At 37.4% G+C, this 19,063-nt stretch overlaps 1 protein-coding gene across 1 annotated transcript in view; it reads left to right on the top strand.

Annotated features, from left to right (window-relative positions):
* Nucleotides 1–6: 6 nt before the first annotated feature.
* The window catches only part of RNF145 (ring finger protein 145), a 54,207-nt gene continuing 35,150 nt past the window's right edge, over nucleotides 7–19,063 (top strand). The window contains exons 1-3 of the mRNA XM_008587677.1: nucleotides 7–161; nucleotides 5,482–5,688; nucleotides 14,308–14,416. Of these exons, the coding sequence (XP_008585899.1) occupies nucleotides 5,505–5,688; nucleotides 14,308–14,416 (293 nt within the window). The 5' untranslated portion in view covers nucleotides 7–161; nucleotides 5,482–5,504. The remainder of the gene's footprint in view (nucleotides 162–5,481; nucleotides 5,689–14,307; nucleotides 14,417–19,063) is intronic.

A 19,063-nucleotide genomic window follows, 5' to 3' on the forward strand; every position in this document is an offset into this window, starting at 1 on the left:
AAGGCCAGGCGCGGAAGAGCCGCCGTTGTGAGCCGCGTCGTCCCAGACCCCGCCGCCGCCGCCCGAGGAGAACGGGAGGGCTGGCGAGAGAACCGGGGAGTTACGGAGCTCAACCGCCCGCCGGTAGCGCCGTCCCGCAGGGAGGGAGGCCGCAGCCCGAGGTGACCGCGCCGCCCGACCGGCCTCTTGCCATCCCCTTCCCCACGTCCTCCCTCCCCTCCCCCATCCCGTCGCCGGCGCCTTCCTCTTCTCCTCCTTCCCCCCATCTTCACCTCCCTCTTCTCCCCAGCCTCATCGAAGTCCACGTCTCCTCTTCACCCGCAGTCCCGCTTCCCTCCCATCATCCAGCTCCTCCCGCGGTCCTCTGGGCTCCGACAGGCTTCCTCGACCTGCCCTCCCCTCCCGGGGCCCAGAGCAGGGCCCCCTTTCCAGCTCCACGGCCTCGGACGCCGCCCCCGCCTCCCTGCCCTCCCATCCTTTCCTCTTTCCAGGTCCTGGAGATATCCCTCGCTTCCTAAGATGCCCTTACTCGGGGCTTTCCCCCTTCGCCGCCTCAGCACGCCATTTGCTGCCCCTTTCCAGCTCCTTTTTTCTTTTCCGTTTCCAACTTTACCTCATTTGCGTCTTTGTCCATTCTGCTTCCACGCTTCCTTCCCTCTTTCTTTTCGCCTTGCCCTTCTTTGGTCTAAGCAGCCCCAAACTCAGTCTCCTCCCCTTCATGCGGTATAAGGTTGTTGGGGGGGGGGGTGCGGAAAGGCCTGCCAAGCCATTCTTCCAGGGGGGACCCATTGCTCTGCATCCCGTCTGTTAGTCCCTTTTTACAGTAAGAGGCTTCCTCATTCCATCCTTTTTGTCCCCACGGTTTTCTCTCCTGCCTGCCATCCCGTCTGTCCTCCCACTCCATTTCTGCTTTCCCCATCTAAGGACCCCGAAACCCATGCCCTCTTGTAATGAGTCGCTTTTCTGTTCGCGGGTGGTGAACTTGGCCCGCGTCTTTCTTTGCAAGCTTTTTGGTGTGGGGCACGGGGAGCCAGCACCCTTGGCGAGACGGGAGGGGAGCTCCCGGGCCTCTGTGCTGGCAGAGTTTTTGCAGAACGTAATCCCCTAGCCCCGCGGCGGCTGCGGCCCGGATGCTGCTGCCAGTGCTTCTGCGCTGCGGCTTGCCGCGAGCTGGTTGGGGTTACTATAGTTCAAACGCATCTGAGATCAGCAGGCATGGGGGAGGAGGTGCGGGGAGAGAGGAAGGGGCCTTTGCAGTGAGAAAGCATCAAAGATTAATGGATGTCTTTGCATCGCAGTCTTCTGTAAACAGGAAACTGGTATGAAAGGAAAGGAGCGGGCTGTGTGTCTTTTTATTTTTTAAAATACGGAGTGTGCAGTTCTACCGAATCTTGAATCATGCCCAAAAGGATGAGCTGTCGGTGCTGCAGTCGTGACCCAGGCTGAGCGCCCAATGGCAGAAGTAGCAGTTTTTTCTTTCCTCTGTCTGCTCCTTTAGTTGAAAGAAGGCCCTTATATTCGGAGTGGACTGCATATAGAGAATTGCTAGTAGTTTATGTGAAAATCAGGTACATACAAAGTTAGCTAGCAACGTGTGGGAGTGGGGAGGAGCAGCTATATTTAAAACATGTGCCAGTGCTTATGTAAGAAGTGCGATCTCTTTCCTGGTATCTAAGTTCTGGGCTGAGTTTACTTACGGTGTTAGTCTGTAGCTTTGCCTTCTTATATTTTCAGGGTTAATCATCCTAACAAATGGACAATCAGAAAATGTTAAGATAAAGTTTAGTTTATGGTAGAATTTTTTTTAAATCTGTTGGGACAAAGAAAGGAGATTAATGATGAATGATGGTTTTTGTTTTTCTTCTTGGGGGGGGGGAGAAATGTATAGAAACTTTCGGCCCTAAATTATCTAAATACTCGTACCGAGTAATGTGTCATTTTTGCTTTCTCTTTTTAGAGGGGAGTTTAGGAGATGTGAGTGCTGTTCATTTTGGGGGTAAAATCATATTTTCTATGTCTTCACATAGTTCTTCAGCAGAGACCAAGGGTGACTTTAAAAGCCTATCTTATTGTTCAGGATGGTTTGTTTGATTTCTTCGTATTCAAAACCAAAATGCTGGGTTTTCAGGAAACTGTAGAATGAGGTCCTCTGTGTTCCCTAACAGTTTGAATGGTATTTTATGCAACGTTATACTTGTACAAGTCATTACTGTGTTTCTAAGTACCGATTGCTGCTTACAAGCCTGGGAATGTCATTTAATGAAATCACTGAGGTCTCATTTTTTGTTAGCATTTGTTGAACATTTCTTGTGGTTTTTGGAAATAAATGTCAGCTTTTTTGTTTGTTTTTCTTCTTAGCTGTTTTACTGTGTAGAGAATCTTAAGTGTGAGTCGCATTTAGTTTACGTTGCTTGCAGAGACATCATGCTGGAGTATTACTTTGCCTGTTCTTTTCCCCCTAGGAGGAAATTTTAAGATTTGGCATGGAAGGTAAAACAGTGCAGGCAGTTTTTATATTTGGCTTTGGGTGTGTCAAACCATTAAATTTTCTTTGATTTCGACTCTCCTGCTTATTTTCTAGGATTATGTGGCATTGCTTTGGTTTTAAAAGAATTTTGAGCTTCTTTTGACTTTGGAATATTCTCATTAGCCCTGTCTGACAATAAATCTTAGAAAAAAGATAAATTAGGTTTGAACCAATCGTTATAAAGATATAATACCTGTACCTCAGGAAAGAAGCCTTCATTTTCATTTTGTGTTAGTATAATGTAGTGAGTGATTTGGCAGGCATAAGTCATATCAGGTATCTACAAACAAGGTAAATATTTAAAAATTTTGTTTAGATGCTGGTTTAGTGTATGGTGCTATAGTGTAGTGTACAGTATTTATCTGTGATGGTCACCTCTTATCATGTGCACTTCTACTTTAGAAAGGTTCAAAATTAATAAGGTTTTGAAAAAATTTTTTTCTCTCTGTGCTTTTCCATGTGTTAAATTTGTTTCCTACATGCCCTTCTACGTGGTCAGCTTGCCAATGATTTGCTAAAATATCACTCACATACAAATGAAATATTTAGTGAGTAATAGATTGATAATTAAATGGGCATGTTTTATTCTATCCAAGGTCCTTCTTAAAAACATTTGAGTCTTGAGTCGAGTATGCAGTAGAACTTGGGGATCTGTCTTCTTGAATAGTCTCCTGTAGTGACAGCTTCAGGGACCCCCAATTTTCTATTTATAGAAATATTTTCTATTTTTTGTTGTATTTGTGAGGCAGGAGTTTCAGAGGGAATATGTTACGTTTTGTTAATGGCCTTCTTTTGTAATGGGTAATCCTCTGTAAGGACTAGGGAGTTTTGTGTTTTTTCTTGATTTCTAATGGAGGATTAATTATTTGTTTAGTTTTATTTATTTATTTATTTTTTACCACTTTAGGAGCTACAATAAATGGTGAAAGTGGGTACATTTAAAAATAACAAAATGTTAAAAACAGAGAAAGTTCCAAGCCAGATGAAATAAATATGGACCACAAGTATTAACTCAGTAATAGCTCCCCTCCCCTTTTTTGTTACTTACAAAAACAGAAGTAGTGATTTATATTGGTTTCCAGAATATGGAAAAATCATTACTTTCCCATTATAGTGTAAAGCCCATCAGTGATACTGTATGTGATCATTTTCACATGCTGCTGGTGGTTTGTGAGAAAAATTTGTATACTTTGAAAAATAAATTCTGAAGAAGGCATTGAGTTATCAGTTTGGCCACCAGAGTAAGAGTTATTTCCTGTATTTTTTTTCTTATGTAGGAAAATTATTAAAATGGTCTTGTTCATTTAAAGTAATAAGAATTAGAGTATTTATCTATAAAAATGTTAATTCTATATTATTGGTAGGATATATATAAAAACAACATTTGCATTATGGCAGATTGATATATGATGATTGAAAAACTTTTATTAATGGTGTGCCAAGTTGAGCTGCCTTTACCTTTTAACTATCTGAACTAGGAAGCTATGAAAATTGGAGGGTAAGGGCCGGCCCCGTGGCGCACTCGGGAGAGTGTAGCGCTGGGAGCGCAGCGGCGCTCCCACCGCGGGTTCAGATCCTATATGGGACTGGCCGGTGCGCTCACTGGCTGAGCGTGGTGCGGGCGACACCACACCAAGGGTTGCGTTCCCCTTACCGGTCACAAAAAAGACAAAAAAAAAAAAAAAAGAAAAAGAAAAAGAAAATTGGAGGGTAAGATGGAAATACTGACAAATGTTTAAACATAGCATAGCAATCTGTCACTATAAGTTTCTTCAGAAATAAATGTTTTCCTTTGCCCTGTAATGTCTGAAATTACTGCCAAAGTTAGAAATGTGTTTAGCTTTCTCAGCAAAATTCTTAAAAGAAAATTGTCAGAGCCAACAGTCTAGAATTACCTTTACTCTTTAAATTGTCCTTTACCCACTTTTTTTGTTTGCCCTATTCTCTTATAATTCCTTGGGTTAATTTGCAGTTCTACTGTATAAAGTGGTATTGTGTTGAATTGTTATTTTAAGTAGTAGATTGTCCATGAGATCCTGATAAATGCCTTTCATTTCCTTTCTTTTTTTTTTTTTTTTTTTTTCTGCTTCTTTCATTCTCTTACTACTTATCAACTACTAAGCAGAGACAGGGGCTGCAGACTCAGTGCCTGGCTTCTTCCAACTCGGTCTGCCTGTCTGTGTATCAAGGGAAGAATTTGATAAGCATTATTTTCCCACTTTGAAGGCAGATTATAGGAATTTTAGACTGAGAGTTTAATGATTCAAGGAAACAATATTGCAGATAGTGTTTCCTCTACTTGTATCTATATCATGAGTTCTCTGAATTGTAAATTTAGTACTGCAGTTTTGATTATAAGTGAATAAGGAAAAGGATAGACTATGAGACACTGCAAACTAAATGTAATTATTATTTTTTTTTTGATGGCTGGCTGGTACGGGGATCTGAACTCATGACCTTGGTGTAATAAGGCTGTGCTCTAACTAACTGAGCTAACTAGCCAGCTTATATTATCACATTTATATTGAATAGCTTAGGCTTTTTCATGAACTAAATATTTAAAATTTGTCCTCTTTTTTTTAGGAGCTACGTAGATCTCAAGTAATTTTATAGGTGTGAAGTTTTTTTTTTCAAGTTAATTGGGCAAAAGTTACAGTATTCTTACAGTGTTTTATTGCTATGTGCCTAGATTTGGAGTTAGTGGCCTTTATAAGAATAAGTTTTGAAGCCTGAACATTTAATCAGAGTTTTAAGATTGGGCAGACCTGAAAGTGTCAGTGTGAAAACAAAATACAAAGGTTATTTCATGAATATCTAAGGGTAGATGTAGCTAAGAAGTTTTATGTATTCTAACATAGTTTTTGTATGGTATGTGACTATCAGATTCTTAAGAGGGTATGTAAAAGCTATTTATGTTGACTTATTTTTTACATATTGTGTCTTCTGAATTTTAGGTCTTCTCCAAGAAAAAAAAAACATGGCTGCAAAGGAGAAACTGGAGGCAGTGTTAAATGTGGCCCTGAGGGTGCCAAGCATTATGCTGTTGGATGTTCTGTACAGATGGGATGTCAGCTCCTTTTTCCAGCAAATCCAAAGAAGTAGCCTCAGTAACAACCCCCTTTTCCAATATAAGTATTTGGCTCTTAACATGCATTATGTAGGTAAGTGTCAGCATCACCTTTTCTAAATGTATAGCGAGCATTCTGATTTATATCTTTGTATATTTTTGAATTTGAATAAAATGAGGTTCAGTTACACTGAGATCACAGCAACATAGTATTGATGAATGTTTATGAATCTTGTTTAGAATTTTGTCTTACCAGTGCATATGAATTATTAGGATTAGAGGAAAGCAGGTAGTGTTGGCTTTATTTTAGTGGGTAAAACTGGAAGGCAGAAGAAAACATTTTAGATTTTTTTTTTTTTGGTGGCTGGCTAGTATGGGGTTCTGAACCTTTGACCTTGGTGTTTTAACACCATGCTCTAACCAGTGGAGCTAACAGGCCAGCCCTATTCTTTATTTTAATTTGATGAAATATAATTTGAATTCTAGTTTATCCTTATTTGTGGTTTAAATGAAATATTCTTTGTTGTTCCCTGAGACAAACTGAAATGTTAATATCAGTTGAAGTTTAAGTATTCATTTTAGTTATATGAAATATGGGAAATAGTACTATAATATTTCCTTCCTTAAAAAAATACTTCTGAAACTATAATTGGTATGCTTTGGTGTTACTAGTAAAAATAATAATGAAGGAGTAAAGGAATTAAAGTCAAGAAATTTAGGCATGAAACAGATAAAATTTAGCTGGAATAAAAGTCATGATTCTTAATTTTTAGGTTAAGTTTTAGTTTACGTGTAATAAGTGTAACAGTATATTTTTATTAACATTGCTATTGAATAACTCCAGACATGGTTTCAATGGTATACCATATGGTTTTATTAATATTTTTCTGGTTGACATTGCCCATCACAAAGTATATCTTTTGTAAAATTGTGAAGGATTGTCCTATTTCTGTGAGATTTATTTTTATTTATAAAAGGGCTTTCTGGGTTCCAAAATTTAGCTCTGAGAACCCCTTACATCTCTAGGAGAATTCTAGGTAAGCCGTTGTGGGGAGAAGTATGGTGTAATAGAAAAGATAGTGCCCTAGAAGCAAAATATCTGGGTTCAATAAGTTCATCTCTTGCAAATGGCTTTTTTGGGGAAATCTGTGAAATGAGAAGGTTCCTTTATGTTGCAAAATACTGTAATTCTCAGCCCTTTATTAAAGGCCCTTTATTAAAACTTTGTATGTTAGCCGATTTATGGCAAGTAGTTCCAGTCAGTTGTAGAAGAACAATTGGGTACTTGGCTTAGATTTTTAGCTTAATCAGCAAAGTAATTCACACTGTGGTTTTAAAAATGTGCTTACCATATATTATTTCTGAATAGGTTGAAAGATTTATTATAAAAAAAAGCTAATAACCAGAAACATTAATTTTAGAAATTGAACAGATTCTAGTAGAGTTGGAGTTCATATTCTCTAGCTTATAACTTTCGGAACACAACCAAGCCTTCTTAAATATACTTATTACATGACATGGTAGAATAAGTTCAGTGATTACGTGAATAGATATTTTCAGCTTGAACAGTTTTTTGGATGGAGTAATCTCTGTCAAAGCATTATGTAGTGTTTTTTTAATGCTCTAGTTTACAGACTTTCACCCCTAAATACATTATAAAAATTGTTAATTTTAGAAATAGGTTATGTATTTATGTTCAAAAATCAAAAAGCATAAAAAGATATATAGTGAAAACCATCTCCCTCCTATCTTTTTTCTTATTTACTAAGTTCTTACTCTTAACCCCAAGTGGCTATTATTTCCTTGTGTATAATTCTAGAGATATTTTTACACATACATAAGTAGGTGTAAATATATATTTTCCCCTTTTTTGTATCAATGGTAGCATAACATCCACAGTTCTGAATCTTGGGTTTTGATTGTTTGTTGATGTATCGTGGAGCCTTAACTACTGCTTTTAGATATCCATGGAATAAAATTCTCTATTCTGTTGTTTTTGTGTCTACCTTTTCCATTCTGCCATATATTAAGATTCTGATTAAATGTCAAGGCCTCATTCCTCCATCTTTCCAATTCAGTTTTACAGTGGCATAGTGTTCTTTTCCATAATTTATTGAACTAATTAGTCTATTGGTGGACATTTTAGATACCTTCTGTCTTCTGCAATTTTATGCAGTGTTGTGCTGAATAACTTTGTATGGCCATAATTTCAATACCTGGAAATAAAACCTTGGGTTAGATTACTAGAAGTGATATTGCTGGGTTAAGAAGCATATACATTTACAATGTTGATAGATATTGCTGTAGAAGAGGTTATACACTTTTGTACCTCCATGAACAGTGGTTGAGGGTTCCTGCAATCCTACATACTTATCAGAACTACCTGTTATCAAACTTTTATATTTTGGCTACTCCAATAGATGAAAAAATTGAATTTTTTTTCTGTTGATGTAGTTTTAATTTGCATTTTTCTTAAGAGTGAGATTGAATTATTCACATTTAGGAAAAAACTTGTATTTCTTCTTCTGAGAATTGTCAGTTCATGTTCCCTGCCAACTTTTCTGTGGGATTGTTAGCCTTTTCTTACCGATTTGTGGGAGTTTGGTATGCATTAGGAAAATTGACCCTTTGTGATGAGTTGAAAATATTTTTTCCAGTGTCAGTTCTCTGATTTCACTTGTGGTTTTTTTGACATGCAGAAGTTTTTTTTTTTTCTAATGTGGTTGAATTATTTTTTTTTTTAGCTTTAGATCTTGAATCAACTAGAAAAGCCTTCCCCATTCTTGGGTTTATAAAGAATTCTGTTATGTTTTATTTTTATTTTATAGTCTTTTTTTTTCTTTTTTTATGGCTGGCTGGTACAGGGATCTGAATCCATTACCCCTTGGTGTTACAAAGCTGTATTCTAATCATCTGAGCTAACCAACTATCCCTTATTTTTGTAATCTTATTTTTATATTTAAATCTGCTCTGTTTGGAGTTTATCTGCATATACAGTGTGTTATAGGTATAATTTTATTTTTTTCTAGATAACTATTCAGTAATTTCCACCTATTCATTAGTTTAGTCCATTTTCTCCTGATTATTATATACTAAATTCTCACATATATTTTGTTCCGTTTCTGAACTTTTTTCTGTTCTTATATATAGTCTGCCTACTTGTGGATTATTAGCACACTGTCGTATTCATTGAAACTCTAGATTACATTTTACCATTTCATAGTGTTAGTCCCTTCATTTTTCTTTATTTTCCCCCCAAATGCTTTTCTTGTATTTTTAGTTTTCTATATGAACTTAATAGTTATCTAGTCTCGTTTCAAAACAAAACAACCCTGTTGACCTTTTTATTGAAATTACATGATTAAAATTTTAAGTGCTCACTTCAGCAGCACTTATACTAAAATTGGAATGATACGTGGCCCCTGTGCAAGGATAAACATGCAAATTCATGAAACGTTCTGTAAAAAAATAAAAAAGACTGGCTGGTTAGTTGGTTAGAGCGCAGCCTTATAGCACCAAGGTCATGGGTTCAGATCACCATATTGGCCAGCTGCAAAAAATAAATAAATATAACTTTAAGTTAGGGTGAAGAGATAGCTTAAGGATGCTAACTCTGTACAAGAACACAGAACGCCTTCCTATATTCAAGATTTCTTTTGAGACCTGGAGTATTCAACAATTTTCTTGATATAGGTTTTGACATTGATTGTTAAGTTTATTCCTTAATTTTTATTGTAAGTGATTTTTTTTCCACTTTATATCTTCTAATTGTTATTAAGAAATTTAAAAATCAAGGTAGGGAGCAGGAAAGTTTGCGTTTATGGAATGTAATTGTATCTTCAAACTTAGAAGCTTTCCAGTATGGGTTCTTCTTGAGAATAGGTAAGAGAAGTGACTGTCCAGATGTAATTGGTGGAATGTTAATCATAGAACTGTATTGTGGAATATAGGATATGAAATGAGGAATGTAAAGTAAGGTAAATCATAACTAAAGCCAAAATGTTTCATTGTTTTAGTTATACTAACTTTCCATTTATATTGTCAGACGCAGGGCTCAGACCCTTCAGACCCATTGTGCAGACTGGGTCCCCAGACCCCTCACATGCAGGTCCATGCTAGGTAATTGGGAAAGATCCTGGGAGCTGTTGGCAGATGACACGAGCTCAGTCCTCAGCAGCAGCAGCAGCTTGCAGGTCTGGTGGTGGTGGTTACCTGTGGTGGAGGGTCCCAGAGACACTGGCAGCAACCTCCAGCAGCAGTAGTGGCCTTCCCATTCCCCCAATCCTTTATACTTAAGTCCATAATCCAGGACACCTGGGTGCACATGGTAATTACATTAGATGATAACCAAGGAACACCTGAGCACATGTGCCTATTTACATCAAATGCTCAGCAAGATTCTGAATATCTGAGGGGCCCTGACCATTGCCTCTGTTTTCCCAAGGGGGAACAAAAGTAATATTGGAAAGGTAGAGTGGGTCCTTTTCTTAAGAGCCCTGAATACATATGGTGGATATTGTGCTTAATTTGGGAGGTAGCGATGGGTTGATGCAGGTTCTCGAGCAGGTGAGCTGCATTTTTTTTTTTTTTTTTTTGAGACCGCCACACTGCGCTCAGCCAGTGAGCGCCCCGGCCATCCCTATATAGGATCCGAACCCGTGGCGGGAGCGCTGCTGCGCTCCCAGCTCCGCACTCTCCCGAGTGCGCCACGGGCTCTGCCCGTGAGCTGCATTTTAAGATGGATTAGGCAGTATTGTATAGGATGATGGATTGGGGAGGAGAGAAACTGCAGGGGAGAAACCAGTTAGGCAGGGGAGAAACCAGTTAGGAGTTTAGGCAAGAAGTAGTGAGAGCCAGAACTAGCATGATAGAAGTTGGAAAGGGCAGAATGGATATGAAAGTTCTATTGAAATTACCATCACTAAAATCATTAGTGACCTAAAATGTAAATTTCAAGCCTCATTTGTGGCCTCATTCTGCAGACTTTTCCATGATTATGAAGCTGTTGTCCACTTCCTCTTTCTTAGAAGTGTTTCTTCCCTGATTTTTCTCTTGACTCTCTGACCATTCCTTCTGACTCTTGCTTTTTTATCCTTTAGAGTGCTTAAGTGTTGCTATTGCCCAGAATTTGTGTTGAATTTTCACTCTTTGTTGTTTGGGTGATCTCATGTAGTTTTGACTGCAAATCTCTGTCTCCACTTTCCACTGCACTTTGACCACTTTAGTTTAGAGTTGGTTTTTCTGTGTGATCTCATGGCACCCAGTTCACACCTTCACCAGAGCACTTATTATGCTGCATTCTAAGGGTCAATATGCTTATCTAGATTGTGAGCTCCTCTAAGGTTGGAAGGGAGTTGTTTATTATCTCAGTATTATCTCAGTATTCCCAGCACCTAGCTAGTGCCTGAGAGTGAATGAGTGAATTTCTAACTACCTGTTAGACATTTCCACCTAAATAGCCTATAGACATTTCAACTTGTCATCAGTCTCTAAATTCATCACCTTTACCTCACCTCAGACCTCTTCTTCCTTTTGTATTTCTTAATAGCAAAACTGTTTTCTTGATTACCCAAACTTAGAAACATCAGAACCATTTTCACTTCCCTTTTCTCAACCACTCACCCATAGATCACCGCTAAGATCTATTTAAGTATGTATCTCATAGCTTATTCTGCCAACTCCATATCCAAAGCTAGTGTTTTGATCTAGGCCCTTATTTTTTCTCTAGTACCACCATAATCTTTAAATAGTAGAAATTGTCATATTCATCAGGTCATCATTTTTAAATGCTGCTGGTCTTGCTTTTTAATTGTAAATTACTGTAGGGTTAGCTTCATCATTATCAATTTAGTTTGTTATGGGTTGTTTGGTTAATCCCGTAGGGTGAATAGAGATGTGCATTTGTATCAACAGTATTTTTGGCTTGTATTTTTCAAATAATTAAATTATGTATACATTGTAGTTCAGATAATTCATCCATACTGCTTTTTTTAGCATTAGTATTCATAATCCCTTAAAGTCTTTTTGTAGAATATATTTTATTGTTATTACAAAGTTATTTTTCCACTGGAATGTGAAAATGGGGGTATAGGGGAACCATAGTTTTTGATGTTTTGTTTTTTGTTTTCTTACCTCACCTAAATGGGTGTCTAAAGAATTTGAGAACCATTAGCCAAGTCTAAATTCTTTATTGTCATATACAAGGCTTTATGAGTATATTGATGCTTTAGTCATTAGTTCTCTCAGCATCATCTCCCAATACCCTTTCTGTTAACAAATTTTAGTCTAGCCTATAGAATTTACTGTCCCCTGAAAATGTCCTTTTGTACTTTTATGATTTTTGTATCTGCTATTCCCTTTTCCAAGAATGTTTTCCTTTTCTTGTTAACCTAGTAAAGATATCCTTTGAGGTCAAAGTCAAACTTAATCACTTAATCAATCATAGCTCTTATAATGTTCACTTATAGCACCAATAGTGTATCATAATTACTTTTGTCCATGTTTATCTTTTCACTAGACTTGTGATTTCTTCAGCTTTTTCTTCTTTGAATCTTCCATGTCAGGAGTGCATATGGGTCATACTTTACATGTAATAATGTTGGTTTATGACTGGATAATTGAAGGAAAGGATGAAATGAATATGTTAAATCTAGAAGATTTGGCAGCTAATTTTATACGAGATGCGCAGGAGAAAGGAAAGACAAGAATATTCTGGAAAGGAAAATGATAGTTATTAAAAGACTTAGAATTAAAGGAGAAGCTGCATGCAATGGACTGATTAGAAATTCTTTCAGTTACAAACACTAGAAATGCTTACTAACTATAATAAATACCTCTAAAGTCATTTGAGATAGGGGTTTACAAAATTGGGGAAATTATTTTAAGAAATTAAAAGCAAATAAAAATACTTATATCTGGCTTCTGCTAGGTTGTTCTTGAAGTTAGGATGTGTAGGAAATCCTGAACTCTATCTCCTTAGTCCCAAGCACCCCACTGGTGTATTCTTATCTTTAAATGATTGACTCAGCAAGAGAGGGGCATTGGGGAGAAGAAAGGGTATCTGTGACTTAATAAAACTCATTAATTAAGTAGAAGATAGTTATAGAAAGGTAGACTGGGATCACATTGTGCAAGACCTAGCACATCAGGCTGAGGAACTTTTTTTTTTTTTTTTTTTTTTTTTTGTCTTTTTCCGTGTCCGGCAACGGATCGCTACCCTCAGTGTTGCCCCCGCACCGGACCGGGGACCGGCAACGGGATTGCAACCCTCGGTGTTGCTCCCGCGCCTCGCTCAGCCAGTGAGTGGGAACCGGTCTGCATGTGGGATCCGAACCCTCAGGCGGGAGCGCCGCCGCGCTTCCCAAGCAGCGCACTATCCAATGCGCCACCGGGCCGGCCCAGGCTGAGGAACTTTTAAAGTTCAGAACTTTAAAGGTTTTAGAGCAGGAGAACTGTCAAGATGAAAGTGATGGTGTTGGGAATATTACTCTGGTAATGATACCATGTCTGAGAGTAGAAAGAGAACAAAAGAAGGATAGCAATTCATATACTGTTACATTACCGAGCAGGTTAGAATGTGACATAGGGAATGGAAAAGAAGGGTAACATGAGACTTATTCTCAGCAGGACTTGGTGATGAGAGAAAAGATGATCCAAGTTTTGAGTAAGTGAATGGGATTTAGGAGAGTAAAAGAGGTTGAACCACCTTGTTGAGGGAGGAGGTAGGGAGCTCAGTTTGTACTTGTTGAACGTGAGAACATTTAAGTGAATGTATCTCAGGCATCATGAGATATAGGATGTCTCCTTAGGGTAAAAAATGAGGATTTGTTTTTGCATGTATAGTAAGTTCTCAGTAACTGTTTGTTGGTGTAGCATATATCTGGAAGTTAGGGGGTAAGAGGAAATCCATGTTACAGAGCCAAAGACTTGATAGTGTTTTGAGGGTAGTTGCCTCAGATGCTAGGAACAAGGATAAGCAAGATGTCTTAGATTTGACAAATAGGCAGTTGCTGACTTCCAAGTTTCTTCAGAGAAGAGGGCTAAAGGGGGTTTGTAGATTGTAGAGGGTAAAGGGAGAAATAGATGGTTAGAAAATAGAGGCATTGGGTACAGATCATTTGGAAAATTTGTCAGTGGAATGAGAAATAGGTAATAGGAAGAGGAGAAAACAGTGTGAAGGGAAGTTGTTTGTGTGTGCTTTTTCTCCCAAGATAGGGAAGAGCCCTGCACATCCTGTGAAATAAAGGTCAGAACTGGTGTCAGGGGAATGCTGGAAGATGTAGGAGATAGAGGGTATTTAGGAATAGAGGAAATAAGGTCTAGAATCAAATGGAAGAAGCAGCCTTAGAGAGAGGCATTAGGACACCCAGTTCTTTCTCAGGGACTAGAGAGATGAGAGAATTGGTGTAAAATAAGTAAGCTGACATTAGGAAAAGTAGATGATGAAAGGGGTCACATCGTACCTTTGTATGATGTATTTGATTATAAAGTAGAAAAATCTACAAAAGTGAAAAATGCTTTATATTTTCAACAGAAGATTCATAGTGATGTTACTGTGCTAACCTTAATTTGGTAGTGTAATCAAAAACCTCAGAAGTTGTTGCAACCTACTTGGAAAGTAATTTACTTGAAACTCTTTCTATTAGTGTAATTAACTGGGAGACTAAATTAGAATCATATTTTATTTATATCTTTCTCTTAATTTCTGCTACAGGTTATATCTTAAGTGTTGTGCTACTAACCTTGCCCAGGCAGCATCTGGTTCAGCTTTATCTATATTTTTTGACTGCCCTGCTTCTCTATGCTGGACATCAAATCTCCAGGTAAGAATGTGACCCATTTTTCAAAAGTATGACTGATTTTAAAGTTTTTCTTTGCCAATAAAAAAAAAAAAAAACCAGATTTTTTGATACTTGCACTCTTAAGTTAATATTATCATGTAGGATTAATAGCTGGGATTATGCTCAAATTTTATTTCTGCTTTTAAAAACAAGCTTAATATGAAACAGGCCTGAAGATTATGTTTATAAAGATACCTTCGAATTTTTCTATATTCCTTGAGAAAAAAATTTCTAAAGTCAGGCTGTTAATAACATTTTAGTAATCATGGACTTCATTACTTTCGTTATTTTAGGAAATCAACTTATGGTATATAAAAATCAGTATAACATGCAACCATGTAGAGTGGATAATTGATACAAATTATTTGCTAAGGTTAGTTGTATAATTCAGAACTTTTGCCTCCGTAGCAATATTGTCTGTTTACTTAAGTCTGCTGGACCTAAATTTTAAGACTCAGGCCTGCCAATGGATATGAGCTTTCTACTTTGGAACAGAATGTTAAAATACAGGTGGACCAAAAGTGACACCATGAATGTAATTGGGTGGAATAAATTTTGGAGGTAAAGGTTCCTTTTAAAACTTAAATTTTAAAATTTTTGATTGAAATGTGTTTATCATAATAAAATGTACTCCCAATTCTAAGAGGGGTGGCAGTTATCTCGCATATAGAACAAGCTCTAATATGAGATCTCAAACACAGATTTTGGTGTAGACTTGACATTTAATCTTAGAAATAGCATTTTTATATTGCTAGAACTGAATTGTTGCATTTTAGGAAACCCTAATTTTTTTTAGATTATAAAATTATAATGCTCACTGTAGACAATTTTTGGAAAATAGAAAATTTAAAGGCAGTTCCGATCACCTGAAATTATACCACCTAGAGATAGACTTGTTACTATTCTGCCATTTTCTTACAGTTTTTTAAATACCTTCCAATTCTCACCACTTCAATGGGTATTAAAGAGTGAGAATAACTGTGATAACTAAATAGTTATTGGCTTTTGGTCCCTCTTGTTGTAGCAGCACCTCCGTTCTCCTTAATGTTTTATCTGATTATTTCTCAAAGTCCCCAAGGTGTTTCCCAGAAACTAAGTCTTCTCAAATTTGTCTCCTCTCTTCCTGCCTGATTGATTTCCTCTGCTCAAAATCATACCTGGAGGGTGGTGTCTTACTCTTTAACTTCTGCCACTATCCTTGCCCAGGGTATGTCTCCTGATGTCAAAGTTGCAAAATTGGAGCTGCCAGAGTAGAGCTTCATTTCCTGAAGTCCTCACAATGTTCAAATCAAGCTGTTCCACTCAAAAGTGGAGACAGTGACCTTCCTCATTTTGTATCTCATAAGTATGTCCCTTTGTCTTAGACTCCTTCATAGAAACAATTTAAGCCTTTTCCTGTAACATCTCTCTCCATAGAGCTTAGCTAGGGGTGCAAGGGCCAATATTGACACACACAACGTGATGTCCTCATTCCAGTGTAAGCACAATCTATTCCTCTGGGTTTATCCAGACACCATTGAATCTCAGCTCCAGCTCAAGGTGGAGATACTTCCCATCTTTATTTATTCATTTTTAAACAAAAATCATATGGGTAGGGTATAATGCCGTAGTTAGGATATGGACTTTTGCATCACAGTTTTAGTGTGTAAATGAGTGCCTGGCCACCTAAGAGCCACTCAGGTATTTTTTGGACGGATAGATAGGTTCAGATTCCAGGTTCCTTACTTAGTGCTCTGTAACCTTGAGTGTCACATCAGACAGATAAGCCTTATTTACTCAACTGTAAAGTGGTGACAATATCTTAGGGCATGTAAAGTTCTTAGCACAATTTCTGACGTAGAGTAAGTACTCAGTGAATTTTAACTAACATTCTTATGTTTTGTTTTTTATCACATAGCAATGTTTTGTGAGCATTTTCTTGTCATTAATCATTAAAAAATGATTTTTTAAATGGCAGAGTATTTTTTGGTATAGCCAGATAATGATAGCTTTTTAGTGTTGCTAGGATTTTGATGATCAGTCAGGAAAATCTCAAAGCTGAATATAAAACTGTTAAAATTGTTGGTTTTATTACAGTTATAATTCTGGGTGAAAAACCATGAACCTAGTCTATCCTTCATGGTATTTCCATTTCCATGTAGTTTAGTGGTATAGTGATGGCTGGAACCATATAGCTTTATTTTTTGTATTAGTCCATTTTTGTGTTGCTATAACAGAATACCTGAGACTGGGTAATTTATAAAGAACAGAGGTTTATTTGGCTTATGATTCTGGGACAGCTGCATCTGGTCTGGGCCTCAGGGTGCTTCTACTCATGGCGGAAAGCCAGCGGGTACAAGTAGATGCATGGTGAGAGGAAGCAAGAAAGAGAGGGGAGGTGCCAGGGTCTTTTAAACTGGCTCTCATGGGAACTAGTAGAGCAGAACTCACTCACTACCCCTACCCCCCAGGGAAATCCCCCAGGGAAAGCATTAATCCGTCCATGAGGGATCTGCCCCCATGACTAAAACAGCGCCCAGTGCTACCACGTTGGGGATCAGATTTCCACATGAGTTTTGGGGGGGAGGGATAGTAACATCCAAACTCTATCAGTTACCAATCCAGGCATTTCTAAAGTGGTCAGAATTCTGTTATGTAAGGAAAAAAGGGACCCACATGTTTCAGAGGTAAAGAAAATGCTTTTTCCTGATCATTCTTCTTGTGGTGATTTCAACTTTTTAGTGTTATTTTATGGGAATGTTTTCCCTAACGTATACAGCTTGTTTTCTTATTTGAAAATTAAAACTTATTTTAAACAATAAAGAGAATTTAAATAAAATTTTATAGTGGGCAAAAACGCTTACCACTCTTATTTCATTTTGATATTTACTAGGATACTTTGGGATTTGCAGATGAAAAAACTGAAGTAGGCAAACAGCTAAAAGGGGACAGTACCAGATTTTAACTTGATACTGTTGTTTTCTTATCTGTTTGTTTGTTTGTTTGATTTGGGCTGTAGCCAGTACTGGGATCCAGACCCTTGACATTGGTGTTACAAGGCTGTGCTCTAACCAGCTGAGCTAACTGGCTAGCCCAGAACTTGAATCCAGGTTTTCTAATTCCTAGTTCAGTCCCCTTAGGGAGGCAGCATGATTAGTGGAAAGCAAATTAGTTTATTTATTTATTTATTTTAAACTTTATTTTATTTATTTATTTATTTAAAAGATGACGGGTAAGAGGATCTTAACCCTTGACTTGGTGTTGTCAGCCATGTTTTCCCAAGTGAGCTAACCGGCTATCCCTATGTAGGGATCCGAAACCATGGCCTTGGTGTTATCAGCACTGCACTCTCCCAAGTGAGCCACGGGCTGGCCCTAGAATTGGTAACTGTATGTTTTACAGTTTAAGGAATTACCAGCTTGTTTTCCAAGTATTTTACATTCCTACTAGCAGTGTATGAGGGTTGCAATTTCTCCACATCCTTGACATTACTTGTTACTGAATTTTTGATCATAGCCATCCTAGTGGGTATGAAGTGGTATCTCTTTGTGGTTTTAATTTGCATTTCCCTGATGGCTAATGATGTCGAATATCTTTTCATGTCTATTTGTATATCTTCTTTGGAGAAATGTCTGCTTCAGTCCTTTACCCACTTTTAAATTGGGTTGTCTTTTATTGTTGAGTTCTAATAGTTCTCTATATATTCTAAATATTAGGCTTATCAGACATATTATTTGCAAATATTTTCCCCATTCTTTAGGTTTTCTTTACAGCATTAATAATAAAAGTTTAAATTTTGATGAAGTCCAATTTATCAATTTGTTTTTTTTGGTTGCTTGTGCTTTTGGTGTCACCGAAAGCATATTAGTTTAAGAATCAGACTGGTATGAAATTGTTTTATTAGTTAGGAAATGTGTTGCCTCAATAAGTTACTTCTTTGAAACTGTAGACAGTGCTTGTCTTATGGAGTTTGTTTTGATATTAAATGAACGAATTTCAAGGTAGAACATATTTAGTATTTTTCCTCTTGATTTAATATACACTATACATTTTGTGCTATCTCACGAAGTGTTAGCAAAGATGTGCTATCCTTAAATTATTCATAACATGTCACATTCAATAAATACTGAGGTTTGAACATACCACATTTATAAGACATTGAGGTTGAAATTTTTAGTTTTAAAAAAACAATGGTTTAGATTTCATGTGGCAGCTTCATAACCAAGTATCTTTTTTTAAATAACAGCTTTATTGAGACATAATTCACATAGCTATTTAAAAAGCTCAGTGGTTTTTAGTGCATTCACAGACTTGTGCTAACCATCACCACAGTCTATTTTAGAAGATTTTCATTGCCCCCAAAAGAAACCATGTACCCATGAGCAGTCACTTGGCATTTCTTTCCACTCTCCTTGCCTCCCAGCCCACGGCAACTGTCAGTCTATTTTCTCTCTTTTGATTGGCCTCGTCTGGATATTTCATATTACATTGAATTGTACAGACTGTGGTTTGTTGCATCTGGCTTCTTTCACTTCACATGTTTTCAAGGTTCATCCGTGTTGTATGATGTATCAGTACTTTATTTCTTTTTTTGTCAAAGTCATATTCCATTTTTTTTTTTTTTTTTTTTTTTTTTTTTTTTTTTTTTTC

Source organism: Galeopterus variegatus, unplaced genomic scaffold (assembly GCF_000696425.1).
Source record: "Galeopterus variegatus unplaced genomic scaffold, G_variegatus-3.0.2 Scaffold4489, whole genome shotgun sequence".
Taxonomy (NCBI): domain Eukaryota; kingdom Metazoa; phylum Chordata; class Mammalia; order Dermoptera; family Cynocephalidae; genus Galeopterus; species Galeopterus variegatus.